The sequence below is a fragment of the Ooceraea biroi genome, chromosome 6, assembly GCF_003672135.1.
Source record: "Ooceraea biroi isolate clonal line C1 chromosome 6, Obir_v5.4, whole genome shotgun sequence".
Taxonomy (NCBI): Eukaryota; Metazoa; Arthropoda; class Insecta; order Hymenoptera; family Formicidae; genus Ooceraea; species Ooceraea biroi.
This window is the reverse complement of record NC_039511.1, coordinates 4,408,959-4,424,386: the sequence shown is the minus strand read 5'-3', so window position 1 is coordinate 4,424,386 and position 15,428 is coordinate 4,408,959. Positions and strand designations below refer to the sequence as shown.

The 15,428-nt window shown below is 38.6% G+C and overlaps 2 protein-coding genes across 6 annotated transcripts in view; one reads left to right on the top strand and one right to left on the bottom strand.

The window, feature by feature from the left end:
• The window catches only part of LOC105281653 (phytanoyl-CoA dioxygenase, peroxisomal), a 37,880-nt gene extending 32,485 nt beyond the window's left edge, over window positions 1–5,395 (top strand). For both annotated transcript variants that reach the window (XM_011343049.3, XM_011343041.3), the window contains exons 2-6: window positions 3,465–3,667; window positions 4,349–4,585; window positions 4,708–4,903; window positions 4,971–5,132; window positions 5,214–5,395. In XM_011343049.3, coding sequence (XP_011341351.1) covers window positions 3,531–3,667; window positions 4,349–4,585; window positions 4,708–4,903; window positions 4,971–5,132; window positions 5,214–5,351 — 870 coding nt within the window. In that variant the 5' untranslated portion in view covers window positions 3,465–3,530 and the 3' untranslated portion in view covers window positions 5,352–5,395. The remainder of the gene's footprint in view (window positions 1–3,464; window positions 3,668–4,348; window positions 4,586–4,707; window positions 4,904–4,970; window positions 5,133–5,213) is intronic.
• Window positions 5,251–13,489, bottom strand: LOC105281664 (UPF0454 protein C12orf49 homolog). 4 transcript variants are annotated; one of them, XM_026970353.1, is made up of 6 exons: window positions 13,287–13,489; window positions 7,336–7,631; window positions 6,836–7,082; window positions 6,438–6,674; window positions 5,958–6,173; window positions 5,251–5,824 (listed from the first exon to the last, which is right to left on the bottom strand). In XM_026970353.1, exons 3-6 carry the CDS (start codon window positions 6,944–6,946, stop codon window positions 5,396–5,398), a joined length of 993 nt encoding a protein of 330 aa, XP_026826154.1. In that variant the 5' UTR covers window positions 6,947–7,082; window positions 7,336–7,631; window positions 13,287–13,489; the 3' UTR covers window positions 5,251–5,395. The 4 variants fall into 4 exon arrangements, with proteins under 4 accessions (XP_026826154.1, XP_026826155.1, XP_011341372.1 ...); XM_026970354.1 differs by lacking the exon at window positions 7,336–7,631; XM_011343070.3 differs by lacking the exon at window positions 13,287–13,489 and having other exon boundaries at window positions 6,810–7,082; window positions 7,336–8,231.
• Window positions 13,490–15,428: the final 1,939 nt, after the last annotated feature.

The following is a 15,428-nucleotide window of genomic DNA, read 5'->3' as shown; positions in this document are numbered from 1 at the left end:
ACCAATAAATTCGCTCGGAATAAATATTGGGTCATTAAGTATGAAACTTTACAAATAGAACATAAACTTTTGCATTTTTTGGCACATGGACATGATTTATTTTCAATCGAAGTATGCGCCCATGTTATCTACACACTTCTGCCATTTTAGTGGTAGTTGGTCTATGCCTCTACTATAGAAGCCAGGAGTACGGGAATCGATGAAGTCGCGGAAGGCTGTTTCGACTGCCTGTTGAGAATTGAACAATTTTCCCACCAACAAGTTGTCCAAATTCCGGAAGAAGTGATAGTCGGTAGGTGATAGATCTGGTGAATATGGTGGATGATAGAGAGTTTCCAATTCCAACTCCCGTAGCTTTGCCACGGTCAGTCGTGCAGTGTGCGGTCGAGCATTATCATGCAACAGCATTGGCATTGACCGATCGACCAATTTCGGTTGTTTAATAGCAAGTTGTTGCATCATTTCGTCCAGTTGCTTGCAATATACTTCAGCCGTTATCGATGTACCAGGTTTCATAAAGTTGTAGTAGATAACACCTGACCTGGACCACCAAACAGTCACCATAAGCTTCTTCTGTGTAATGTTGGGTTTCGCGTGATGTCTCGGTGGTTCATCAACGTTCAACCACTGATGTGAGCGTTTACGATTGTCGTAGAGTATCCACTTTTCATCGCAGGTCACAATTCGATTCAAAAAAGATTAATTTTTGTGACGGGAAAGCAAAGAAAGGGAAGCCTCTAGACGTTGCGCCTGCTGCGCATCGGTCAATTCGTGCGGGACCCATTTGTCCAACTTCTTTATCTTACCAATTGCAGCTAAATGAACAATATGGTGGGTATAGAAACATTGAATATCGATGCCAATTCACGTGTACTTTGAGATGGATCGGACTCTACTACGGCTCTCAAGTGATCATTATCCACCTTCGTCTTTGGTCTTCCACGTGGCTCATTAGCGAGGCTGAAATCTCCATCTCTGAAGTTTTTGAACCAATTGCCCACCGTTGCTTTAGTAGTTGAACCTTCACCAAATACAGCGTTGATATTACGAGCTGTCTCCGACACTGTGGTTCCACGGCGGAACTCATATTCATAAATCACACGAATTTTGGACTTTTCCATAGTTCTATAAAAAAGAATCCACCAATAAAACTAATGAAGATATTTGAACAAACAAATATGACATTTGAAGAGCGAACATACATCTATCACGCTAACCTAACCTGATACTGACGTCTGGCGCCAAATTTGAGATAACAAATGTTAAAGATGGCGCTTTTACATTTGTAAAGTTTCAGACTTAATGACCCAATAAATTAATTTAAATTAAGAAAGTGGATTCCCTCCCTCTTAAGACGGTTACGCGTAACATTCTTCACTTGATATTGATTGCTGTCGTTTTTTAAGATATCACACGTAGACCTATTAACACGAACCGCGAATGATAACTTTTCTCAATTGATTTTGCCACCATCGCTCAAAAGAGAATCACAAATCGCCCGTTCGCATTTTTTTGTGTTCTCAAGTGATCGGCATGTGATTCGCGAAAATCGATAATTACTCGTCGCCGATGACGTTTCATGTGGAGTGTAAAGGATTATATGGAGCGTAAAGGGTTAATCTATCGATTATTCGATTACTGCCTCGTATCAACACACGTCCGGGAATGCCGAGAGGAAAATTGACAGCGCGTGATCTGTTTCGACAGGTACAAGCACGTATGCGTGATAGAGTCGAGTGCGAAGCCGACACGCTGCAAAATCTGACGGTATCGGTAGCGTTTCACTTCCGATCGTGACGTTCGCCTACCGTCGTTCTTTTAGATCCGCCCGTAAGCATCGCGACCAATTTTACGAGCTTATCCCGTAAAATGATATTGATCCTCCTTTAGCAAAGTCGAAGGCGCTGGATATTGATAAGAGAATTTAATGGAATATTTAATAAGTATGTGTAGGCAACACAAGTTGCTCTACACTTTTTCATAAGAGAGTCAAATATAAAATTAAAAACTTAAAATTTAATTAGTTCGATCACGAAAAATTATCGAAACTTTTTATTCGTATTTTGTTGAAGTTATTATTCTCACGACGCTGCCATACAGCTGATGTATCGAGTCCCTTCGCGACTATGTTGTTGCAACTGAAGGAACAATGATAAAGTATCATAAGCTAAACACCGCGAACCCATAGATATGCAGATCTCGGCAAATTTTTATGAGCAATCTGTGTACATTTATGAATTTTGGAACACCTGTGGGATAAACCTACTGTGTGCAATATGATATTATTATCTTGATGAACGCAGTAAATATTCATGAAGCGGAAGTTGCAGTAGAAACTGAAGTGAAATGATACACCCTCGTGTTGCATTATTCGCAGAAAACATTCGTGATGTCCAAGGGGACATGCATCACCAGCAAAGCAAGTTCGAAGCGATGACTTTTTTACAGTCACAGCTACGCAGTTCTTATCTTGTGACTGAGCAATTGCCATACAAGTACGCATGAAAAACAACAATTGTCCCGCCTGAACAGATCGTATTTGCAAATATAAAAATCGGAAAATTTTTCTCTTATTATCGAGCGACAAAGATGAAACGCTCCTTTTCTTTTTTCTTGATTAACTTAATTCAACTTCATGAAAACTCCTATAATTTATATTGTAATAAAAATCAAAATTAATATTGTTGATTTCAAACAAAGAAATCACAGAAAATATGTGCATATGATATACTGATTTATCTGAATCTTGATCTTTTTTATAATAAATTAATATAATAAATTTTATTTCTTTTTTCATATTGTGTGCGCATCTTCGGAGAACATATTCACTTTTTTATATCGCTCATATAATTTATGTTCAGCTACTTTATGCGTGTTATGCAGAACGAATATTGGATTCGCGGATATCAAACCTCGTACAATATGTTTAGCACAAGCGTGCGTGTTTCGATCATAACAGGAATATTTTAGCTAGCACAGTTTTAAGTTGATTCTCAGTTATAAACTTCTCGAAGGGCATTGGTTGACCAATAATTATGTAACTATATTTATCTGAATACTCTTATCGCTCTATCCAACTCAGACGTTGGCCAAAAGAAAAATTCCGACGTGGAACCTGAACTACGACTGCTGTTCTCGATGTATTATCTTGGTGTTATTGAAGCCAGTTATTGTTAATGGAGTTTGAGTTGTAGAACTAATTATTCCTTCCTCTTTCTTAATCATCCTTTCGGCTCAAATCCGCGTATTTTCACCGAAAGAAAAGATCGCTGTTAACTTTATTTGTTAATCAAATAAAACGGTGACAGTGTAAAAGTGATGTATTTTAACTATTACACAAAATCCATTGTTAATAGCAGCTATCCCCACTTCACCGTGCACTTTCTCTGACGATTTTCCTAACGATCTCCATCTTATATAAGAGTACAATACCTAACCAGACGTTTTGTTTCTGTATGTTTTAGAATACACCAGCAGCAGAAGAGAAGTTGCCGAATAAGAAGAAGCATTGATAAAAACATTAGGCAAACATGTCTGTCCCAATTTTCCGCTATACGAAAGAAACGATTCGCTTTACAGACGACCAACGAGCGTTCTACGAGAAGAACGGATACTTGATGTTTCCTGGCCTAATACCGCAGGACATACTCGATAAATGCCACAAAAGGTACGTTTACCGCGTGGGTACAAAACGAGCGCATCAAGCTTCCATTATGACGTAATGAGTTTTTGTGCGATGTTCGAGTTGTGTCGCAGATCAGCTTTGTATTAAACAGGAGATACCCGCCGTGTGTCAAATATACGTATATTAAAAAAAGAGAGGATTGTTAGCTTTTTCCTTTGACCAGCCGTGGCCCTTCATGCGCGCTGGTAACGATTGAAACGAACGTATTTCTTCGATGTACGTCGGCACGTAGGTATTAAAAAGGGCTTTCAAATTAAAAACCCTCGTAATTACCACAGAGACGTCGGAATGATCTTGCATTGCGAATGCTCATGTAATCCTCTGTACCTGTTATTGGAGCGCTCGAAGTTTCGGCAAACTTGTCGAATGTTATTAACGCAAACGCAAACACCGCGAGCGGCTGTACGGTGATATCTCCGTTGACTGATACCTGACCATTCGTACAAAATATCTGAAATACTGCCGCACAGTAAACTGCAAACACGAGCTCTGTTTGATGTCGATTACGCACGGTGTACGAATTCGATGAGAAGACGCGTTTTCTCGCTTCCTCCTCTCCCTTGAATTTTCGTTTATCGAAACAGAGAGAAATAGAAATATAACGTTTTGAAAGCACCACGCGAGTGCGTCAGGGATCGCTTCTACGTTCTCTTTGCTCTTCAGATTCGACGATATCGTCGAGGGCAGAGTCCCGCGAGACGGAATCGTAGTGATGCACGATGTGAAGGACAGGAAATCGGTGAATAAAATACAGGACCTCAATCAAGACTCGGTGTTCCGTCTATACCTTGAACACAAGAAGATCCTCGACGTAGTCGAGTGCTTCACGGGACCGAACATCATGGCGATACACAGTATGCTCATCGCGAAGCCGCCCGACATCGGATTTGGCACCTCCAGGTAAAGAGGCAGGAGTCCCTGAAGAGTCTAATGGCTTTTAGCGGGCATTATTCCACTCATAAAAATATTTTATTATGAATTTATTTTATAAATTCATAACGAGCGGTCTCAATATTTCGCAGACATCCGCCGCACCAGGATCTCTATTACTTCCCGTTGCGCCCAGCCGACCTTATAGTGGCTTCGTGGACGGCCATGGAACTGTGCGACGTCGCGAACGGATGCCTCTACGTAGCGCCTGGGACGCACCAATGGGGACGCGTATTTCACCACGATTATCCGAAGGAACAGGTGAACAAGTTTTACCACGGCATACAGGTAAGACATCTCATTTCAGTCTGTACTCGTACGCATCGTTTTCCATCAACCTTCTTCTGCTTTCAAGGACTTGCCCAGTTCGATCAAGTGGATCAATCTCGAGATGCAGCCTGGCGACACGGTGTTCTTCCACCCGCTGCTCATTCACGGATCCGGTGTCAACAAGTCGACCCGGACCAGGCGAGCTATCTCCTGCCACTACGCCGCAGCGGAGTGCACTATAAGCGAGGTACGTGAACGAACAGGATAAGTCCATGAATAATCACGCCCAGCCAAACGATGATTCTAACGAGACTTTGTTTCGCAACAGGAGCCGGACGCTAACAATATCGTCCAGAAGGAGATTTTGGACTTAGCGAAGAAAAAGTTTTCCGGAATGGATATATCATACGCGGACATATGGCGCTACAAGTCCACGCTCGTGCGCGGGATTCGATCTTCTTACTAAAAGAAGTCTTTCGAGACTTAATATAATCGAGATATATATTTTACTTACGATGCGGACGATGGGTGTTGGGTTAACGTTAATATGGGAGCCGGACAGTCAACATTGATACGGGATTCGTTCGATGAGTGGTAGACACGATGCTCGGGAGAAGGATGGCACTCGGAAGGCAGAGAGGCAAGTAACATCACCACAGAAGAAGAAGTAACGACAACGGCGCGACTGTCGCCGTTATTATTTAATGAATTAATATTACGACGATGTTTCTGATGGGACTTCGACGGTTGCCGGATATAACAATGCTTCGCGAGGGGATCTCTGTAAGTGTTCTCGTGCCGCAAGCTCGAGCTCGATGTGCGACAGGCGGCCAGGCAGATCTGAAAGCGGTCCGGATTGCGGCCGTCGATTTTTCCTCCATCCTTCTGCGCCTTCGCGGAGCTTGACAACGCGCTCTTTCGGTTTATTTGTTGAGTTGGCTGGAACAGAATTAATATTGCGGAATAAGATTATTATCTCTTTGTCGGAGCACTATGCATGTCGTCTTTTGCTATATTTTACATTTTACGTAACTTCAAATATATTTTTTAAAAAATCGAAGATGACGCTTACCCTGCCAGGATGTAGACAGCAGGAGACGCAATATTCGTAAATAGTGCAGCACCCGCGTGAGTTGCACGTCTTACAGCTATACCTCTCCTTCCTGACCGCAGATGATGCCTGTTCATTTTTCGGGACTTGCTTTTGCTCAAGCCTGCAACATCCGTTTGACAGGACTTCGTGCCTCGTGCATACTACACCATGCTCGTCCACTATCAGACCTCTTCCCTGTTAATGTTAATAATAGTATTATTAACATTATTACATCTCCCAATCTCCAACACGATGGATGGATCGGACCAAGAAGCTAATATGTAAATTTCTATAAGGCAAAGCTTGCCAAGAATAAAGCCTAAGGGAATATTGTCCACTATGAAGGTGCCATCATCCTTGCGAAATCCTTACAAAGAATTAGGGAGAGAGGAGGAGGATTGTAAGACAGCCACGTCAGAGTATTTAAAAAAAGGCTTGTCTGAGATGAGAGTCGCTTACCTGAACGGAATTCCGGCAGGAGTAAGTGGAAACGTCGCTCTCATTCAAATTGAGCGCGTCTAGACTCTCTGCATTATCGTTGACCGCTGGATCAAGCACTTCCATCTGCCACGGTGGTTTGCCAGACGCTCTCAACTCCTCCGCGAATACATTATCGACATCTTCATTGTTATCATTCATCATCGGCTCGAATTCATCAAGATCAGACCCGTCACCATCCAGATTCAACGGTCCTTTCTGCAACAGGAATCAGAAATTCTTTCGTGACGAAAGAGACGCGGAGAACAATACTGGTCGTGTCGCACGGTTTCTCAGATACTCGATCATTAATTCAATGATTGCTTAATCATTAATTCAATGATTTAATCCTACCTCGACAATACATAAAGTGTACCTGCCTTCTCATTTCGGAGCAACGAAAAGGCACAATACGTGAGCGACAGAGCGAAGATGAGTCCGAGAACCAGGCGTCGTCTGATCAGTCTGATCAGACTCGTGTAGCTCGACATCCTTCCTGCGTTGCTTCTTGCTTTCTGACACTGCTTCAAATTCTCGCATACGCGATTATCCGGTGTGACAAAACGTGCCGAATCATCGTCCCGTGTAGAAAATATCGCACGTCGCCACGAAGAACATTCTTAGCATCTTGAAAAAAAAATATCAAACTTTTATATATTTTGCATAAATATATAAATATTTTGGCAATACTGAAAGAGGGTGTCTTCACCGTTTTCGTTACTTTTCGCATCAAAATATAGAATATTGCAGAGTTCTGACAAAAACGGTGAGGAAGCTACTCTTTAGTATTACCAATATTTTTTATATATTTATGCAAAATTTATTTATTCCTTATTTTTTTAAGTAGATTACGGTGGAACCAATAGCACCTTCGACCCACCTTAGGATTATTTTTTGCACGAGCCTGAGTAGGAGGTTATGTTTCCGTTATTGCAGATTCATGTCACAGCACGAGCATTTCATCGAGCGTTTGCACATCTCCGATTTCATAATATCAGGGAGCGCGCAATATGACTCGCCAACACTTGAATTGCTCTTAATTGCAAGTAATTTACGAGCGAACAAGCGAGCACGCAGCGGTCGTAAGTCCGTTCTCCCTCGTTACACTTTCTACACTCATGTTATGTTTTTATCTCTCGTTCATCGATGCTCGAGCATGCTTGCGCGTTCAAAGTTCTAAAAGTGCAAGACGAACAAGAGATCCCAATAACTTAAATGCGATATTATCAGAAACATGAATGCGATAACATATCAATTATCAAAGACTACTTATTATACTGATTATTTTCAGCTTTATCATGCATTTTATTGCATTTAAAATTGAATCGACAAATTATCGAGGCGCGCTTGATAAGACAGGTTATGAGCGATAGTGTACACATGTTTCCGAAGTGTCGCGACAGATGTCGTAAATTTGTTAACTGAAACGTATATACGTAAATATGCATTATAAAAGATATTGATATATTTTTATACATATATAACATTATAATATGATATATATTAATTAACTATACGATATCAGTGATGGATTTATGCTGCGTTTGAATAAAATTTACAAACGAATATACATGTATAACAAATATAAAATTATATAATTATAAAAAATAATGAAAATAATTCGCAAAAAATCTATCAGTAGAAATAAATATCTTATTTACACATAATCATATATTGGAAATATTTGCATGGTATAGTAAAGTGTTTATTATTATTATTATTATTAACTATATGTTATACAGCATTATATGTATAACTCTTATACAGCATTATATAATAATACGATATTATCATGTTAAAAAGTTTTATTTGTATTCCAAATTTCCTAAGTAAAATTAATTTGTCAAACATCGTTGATTAGTTTTTGTTTTACAATGGCTGAGCCATTTTTTTCTCTTTGTGCGATACACATTTAGAATCGTAACGAAAGCAAAAAAGTTTCAACAAAACAATCTGCATATAAAGGTGCTTTTAAAGAGAAATCTCAGGTTTATCATGGTTTTCGGACTGACTCAGTGGTTCGTGTCGTTTGTGATATTTTTGATCGTTCTGTCGATCATCAGCTGGTCCGCCGTGCATCTGGGCAAGAAGGAGGAAAATTCTACCATAGCAAAAGTTTTCAACGCATACGATCATTCACTTCAGAAAAAGAGGTACTTGTCTCAAAAAAAAGAAACAGCAGTCTTCACGATAAAGAATCAATTTTATAATACAAATTGTACTTATAAGCGTCTTTTCTTCCAGTAATTTATCCGCTTCCATAATTTATACCGAACCAACACATATAACCAACATATATAAATAGATCAAGCATTCCCTCAAAAACGTGAAAGCGAAAGTTGGCAGCTTTTTCTCTCAATCTCGCTGCCAACTTCCGGTTAGGTCTGCTGTAGAGAGAATGCTTGGTCTATTTATATATGTCGATGTACCGAACTCACTGTTACAAGTAACACAAAGTACTGATGCCCTATTGACCCTATTGACACTATTCGCAAGCGAACAGGGCTCTGAAAAGTGTCTGATACCACAGAATTTTATAAAATAGTGCAAGCTCTGCCTTCAACTAACAAGGGAAGGTTTTGAACTGTCCCTCACCGATTTTGATGGACTTTGAATATGTGTAAAGAAAATTATTAGACCTATAATTTTTTTAGCTGCTTATCTCCACGTTTAGGGGTTGAAACAGCCCCTCGAAAATAATGGATTTTTTCATTTTTAGCGACTATAATAATATTATTATAATATTATTATAATAAATTATGTTTCCACGATTTATTTTCTGGGGAAACGAGATGATAACATCGTGCTATAGACGCCGCGCTGTAGGTAGGTGTTGCAGTATTTCTCTTCAATTGAACTGTGCTCAATAATTGCATATTGTGTATATTTTTCCATATTATAATTTGAAAACGTATTGATCCTAATGACATAATACGGTAATAATAAGGTAATAATTACGTATTACACAGAAATTTCCAAAGTGTACTTCTAGAATTAATGTGCAAAATCTCTCCATATTAATCAATGTAAAATGTTACCTTGATAAATATGGAGCGGAAAATATTTATAATTCGAATCAGAGTGGATTTCAGTTAGAATTTCATTCTGGTCGTACAATTTGAATAAATAATATTGATCTATCGATTCTGATTAGAACAATTACTGTGTCTTAAGTCTAGCAAATCCCATTAGCGCACAGTTCCTTCTATTAGAAAGTTTTCATGTCCGAACATCGACATTTGACAGTGTTACGTCCAGGAGACTCCACGGTTCCTCGCTTCCAATAATAAAAAAAATATTAAACTTAGAAATAGGAAAAAGTAACAAATAGGAATTAATCCCCACCCACGGAAAGAACGACCGGACGAGCGCAGGGGCCAAGTGGACAGGTGTTACGCGAACCATAAGGCTCACAGTTTTCCAACCCCAGCTGCGCTCGGCCAGAACGCTTGATAGGCAATAAACAACCAGAGTTAGTAGCTAGAATCACTTAGCGAAGACAGCTCCAAGACCTGGAAAAGCGGAGCGATACTTAGGAAACGTAACCCACTGACGGCAATAAAAGTAGTCCACCGAATTTAAATACCGAGAAGTACTGCCATACATGGGCAGATGGGAGCTAAACATTACGATGCAAATAGACTAAAAGAAACGCGAAACATGGATTGCAATATGGTCAGCGAAGGGTCTTCAACAAATGCCGCCTTTGACATTTGAAGACGATGGGTATGGTCGAAGTCTCGCTGCGAAGCGCTTCTAGACACTTTCTATCCTTTTCCTTCTGTCAAATGAGAAGAAGAATAGAAAGTGTATAGAAGCGCTTCGCAGCGTGACTTCGACCGTACCCATTATCATAAATCCATCAGACACCATCAGAGACCACGGTAATACAAAAGCCACGAACGTTTCGTTAGAAACAAACTTTTTTGTATTTCCTTTCTTTTCTGGGAAAAGAATAACCCCCACCTACACTCTTTTAGCCCTATATAAAGGGAACAATTTGGTCAGAGGCTCTCTTCAATCTTTGATCAGCTTGCAATCCGCATATCGTACTGTTACGTTCCCGTGATCGGGACATCGAGCTAAAATAATAAAGTCAGTGTTAGACTCCATCCGAAGGATCTCTGGCCTGGTTGGCCCCCTCATCTAACTCATTGATGATCAACTCCATCCAAGCAGCGGTACAAAGAAAAGTAAGCCTAAGTCGCATATTAATTTCATTTACTCCCCTCCAACCGCTTCGTGGTTTCTTTCCGTAATTCTCAATCAAAGTCTATTCCGTTTTATTTCCATTTTAAGTGGCTAATATTAATTGCGGACAAAGTAGTTCGCCGACAGAATCGTTGGCAGAATTTAAAGGGTTTAAATTTGTATCGAATTAAATCAAGGTTATATAGTCTCAAATCCAACTAAATTATATTGATTTTATAATGTACCGGCATTTTAACCCCTTCAGCGGCAAACAGAATATCACTGTTTGTGCCCCTGGTGGCACCCAAAAAAAAGTAATCGGATTTTAAAGACACCTTGTATTTAGGGATTTTTTGGCTTGCGAAATATGAATTTGAGGTACAAAATTTAATAATTCAAAATGGCCGATCCAATATGGCGGTCAAAAAACCAAAATCGATCTATTTGTTATGAAAACTGGTATCTAAAGGGTTTTTGAGCCGCTGAATACGAATTTGAGATACAAAATTTCATAATTCAAAATGGCGGATCCAATATGGTGGTCAAAACACCAAATCTATCTAAGAACAATTGAAAAACTGACAAGTATTTGTATCTTAGAATTGGGAACCCAAACTATCTTTGGAAAGATGCATCCAAAAACTTAGTCAGTGAAAAAAGTTTTTATTTATTTTGTGCCACTTCATTGGGTTCGATATTTTGAATTTTGCAATTTTGTACCTCAAATTCAGCGACTGAAAAAATTCTTGGATACCAGTTTTCATAACACTCAGATAGATTTTGCTTTTTTGACCGCAATATTGAGTCCGCCATTTTGAATTTTGGAATTGTGATCTGAAATTCGTATTCATCAATCCCAAAAACCCTTAGATATCAGATTTAATAACATTCCGAACAAATTTTGGTTTTATGAATATATTTGATCGCCATATTGGATCTGTCATTTTGAATTTTGAAATTTTGACTATGGATTCGTATTCAGCGACCCAAAAAGCTTTTGGGTACTAAGTTTTATGAAGATCGGCCCAATCAATCGAAAAAAATACAAGGACGCCATATGGAGTCAATGCCGACATGGACACATACATTTTTCGCGCCATATGGCGTCAATGCCGCCGAAGGGGTTAATCAAAATTGTAGCTTTTAATTTCAGGTGAAGATGTAATCGTACGAATCGTAATCATGTTCAAATTAGCAATCCATTTTCTAAATTATAATCAATTGTATTAGTAGGAATCATTTATTTGATTTATGTAATTAGTTGACGAAATATATCAGAAGTAATGTTTTAAAAGACAAAACCAAATTTCATTTATTTTTAACTACCCTCGTTTCACTCCCTTTCTTTGACAGATCGTACAGGTCCTATGTTTGGTAATAGGGATTCATTCCCCTTACCTAAAAAGGACCATCGAGTTGACCGTTTCGACTATTAGGGTAGATTAGACCTTGGTCGTTGACCCAAAAATCGAAGCGTATATAACTCGCGCTTTTTCAGAGGAACTCGCGGATTCTTGCCCAACTCGCGCATATAAGAGGATTACGATGCGACAAGATTTCATAAAATTTTCTTTCGCATCGCGTAAATTTGATTTTTGGCGTATGTACATAACATAACACAACAACAAATACAGTAAAATACAATATATGCAAGAGAGAGACGCGTTGTACATCCGTGGAAACTTTTATAGTTTGCTCGTCTTGCGGCACGTTTCATCCCGGTCGCCTCAATTCGGGTGGAAACCGGTTTCTTTCGGGAATACAGGGGTTATTTTAACGCATTGTTTTCCATCGCGAGCAAACCGCAAGTAAACAATTAGGACGGGGGGCTCTTTTATGGGGACAATATTCTCCAGCGCGCGGCTCCGGAAATAGCGTGTACATAATCGTTTCAGTAATTATGCATCGCCGTCAAACAAAAGTATTAATTCTTCAGTGATTTGAGCATAATGTAAATACGGCCGCGTTTGAAAAACAGCGATGATTGGTATAATTTAAATGGGATTTTTAAGTATGCAATACCTTCGTATGGCGCGTGACAAATGAGAATATGGTTAGACGGTAAATACCGCACGATTTATGAATGTATATATTTAACACGCTCGCCATTTTCTGCACTTTTACGTCACCGTAGAATCAATATTCCACGGCGATACACACATTGATTGTAATTGAATCAATAACTAATTGAATTGGCTTCTCCGATGATCCGTGCGCAATAAATATTGGCGGAATCTCGCATTTCCGATATTTTTATTGTTTATTTGATTTTAGTGATTTAATTTGTTTAATAATAATAATTAATTTGCGACCGGTATTTTTTTGTTACTCGGCTTCACCTGACGCGGCCGGGTCCGCGGCTGTCAGGTCGCTAATTTATTAAAATATACTAAGACGATATATGTACTGGACGCCAACTGATTTTTATAAAACCAGTAAAATTAATAAGGTCTCAGGGGGTGGATAATTGGGAGGACCCTTTTTATATAATATTGACTATCGGAACAATACTATACTCTACATAATATAGACGATCGACAAGATATGATTGAGAAATAAATAAAAAAGTTAGATGAAACTTCCAATACTATATAATATAAATTTGCTTTAGGCAGAATTGTACAAGTTTAGAGTACTCACAATTCACGACGGGAGGTCTCTTACTCTGTCAGCCTTTAGTGGGTATATTATTTTGCAGTCTCAACTGTAACCGTCTACGGATGATAGTATTTTATCAAACGGCGATCCGGCTTCTCGGGAGTTGACTCCTGGATCCTGTTAACTTTAGACAAGCACAGCCATCACAAGAGTGCCACACGGTGATCCTGCTCCTTCGAGCATAGACCGGGTACGGTGCCGTCGGTCATTTGCGCATGCGTTCCTTGCCCTCGATGGATCGATGTCAATCGATATTTGATGCTGACAGTCGATATAAGTGGGCATACGCCCCTGGTCATCGTCCATCCTCGCTGTTCTATGGGTGGAAACACACCTCGCTGTTCTCTCTTCGCTCCCGTCCACATCGGTCGCCTTCTCACTGCGTCTCCTTCGTCCACAATTCGGTGACCAGAATTGAGAGAATCTCCCGTTTGTCGAAATATGAGCAGTACAAGGTTTATAGTGCAACAATTCAATAATATAATACAATAATTTAACAATTCATACAACAGTTTCAAAAATCAATGATAACTTTCAATAATTTCAAGAATTTCAATGACATATTAATAGTATATAGAAAAAATATAACCACATATAAACACGAACATTTACCAAATAAATATATATATATAATAAAATATTTACAATATTTGTATTATTACAAATACTTCCGACGAGCCGGATCACGTCGACGTTGGGGGAATAAACTTACACTGTCACAAATTATACTAAATTCCATGTCCTTATTAAAACGCAATAACAATCAATTATCATTGAATCAATAAAGGAAGAAAATAATTAGAGATGCTGCAGCATTATTAAGAAAATAACAAATATGAAATAATAATTATAAAAAATAATGAAAATAATTCGCAAAAAAATCTATCAGTAGAAATAAATATCTTATTTACACATAATCATATATTGGAAATATTTGCATGGTATAGTAAAGTGTTTATTATTATTATTATTATTAATTATGTTATACAGCATTATATAATAATACGATATTATCATGTTAAAAAGTTTTATTTGTTATTCCAAGTTTCCTAAGTAAAATTAATTTGTCAAACATCGTTGATTAGTTTTTGTTTTACAATGGCTGAGCCATTTTTTTCTCTTTGTGCGATACACATTTAGAATCGTAACGAAAGCAAAAAAGTTTCAACAAAACAATCTGCATATAAAGGTGCTTTTAAAGAGAAATCTCAGGTTTATCATGGTTTTCGGACTGACTCAGTGGTTCGTGTCGTTTGTGATATTTTTGATCGTTCTGTCGATCATCAGCTGGTCCGCCGTGCATCTGGGCAAGAAGGAGGAAAATTCTACCATAGCAAAAGTTTTCAACGCATACGATCATTCACTTCAGAAAAAGAGGTACTTGTTTCAAAAAAAAGAAACAGCAGTCTTCACGATAAAGAATCAATTTTATAATACAAATTGTACTTATAAGCGTCTTTTCTTCCAGTAATTTACCCGCTTCCATGATTATACCGAACTCACCGTTACAACTGACACAAAGTACTGCTGCCTTGACACTATTCACAAGTGAACAGGGCTCTGAAGTGCCTGATACCACAGAATTTTATAAAATAGTGCAAGCTCTGTCTTCAACTAAAACCAGCACTGTTAAGAATATGACGAGTAATATTACACCAGCAACGCTCGTAACTAATATTGTTAGTAACGATACGACTACTATCGTGAATAACGATACAATTACTATCGTCAATAATGATACCACTACTATCATCAATAACGATACAATTACTGTCATCAATAACGAACTATCGTCAATAGAAATGATAGAGCAACACAGAACAACACAGAACACAGATACGATAATTATGACGTATAATCCGACTGACAAATCTGTTACGTTAATAAATAATAGTCAGAACATGGGCAGCAAAGGTATAAAAAAGTAAGAAGCTTCTTTTAGTCGCTTTCAAATTATACTTGAGATTGTCACGCGTGTCCTTTGTCCGTGCGGAAAAATTTTTTGAAACATATTTCGCAGTTCTCTCCCAAGTCAAATAATACGTTCGCCGACGATACATGGAGTAAAGTTTTTCGATCTGGATAAATTGCGGCAATCGAATTCGTATCGATCGGTTGGGCTGG

Coding starts and splice junctions, on each gene's coding strand:
- LOC105281664 (XM_026970353.1), bottom strand. CDS start 6,946: ATGTCGAGCTACACGAGTCTGATCAGACTGATCAGACGACGCCTGGTT. Junction 6,675..6,835: donor CGTTGCTCCGAAATGAGAAG/GCAGGTACACTT, acceptor TTCCTGTTGCAG/AAAGGACCGTTGAATCTGGA. Junction 5,825..5,957: donor GCTGTCTACATCCTGGCAGG/GTAAGCGTCATC, acceptor ATTCTGTTCCAG/CCAACTCAACAAATAAACCG.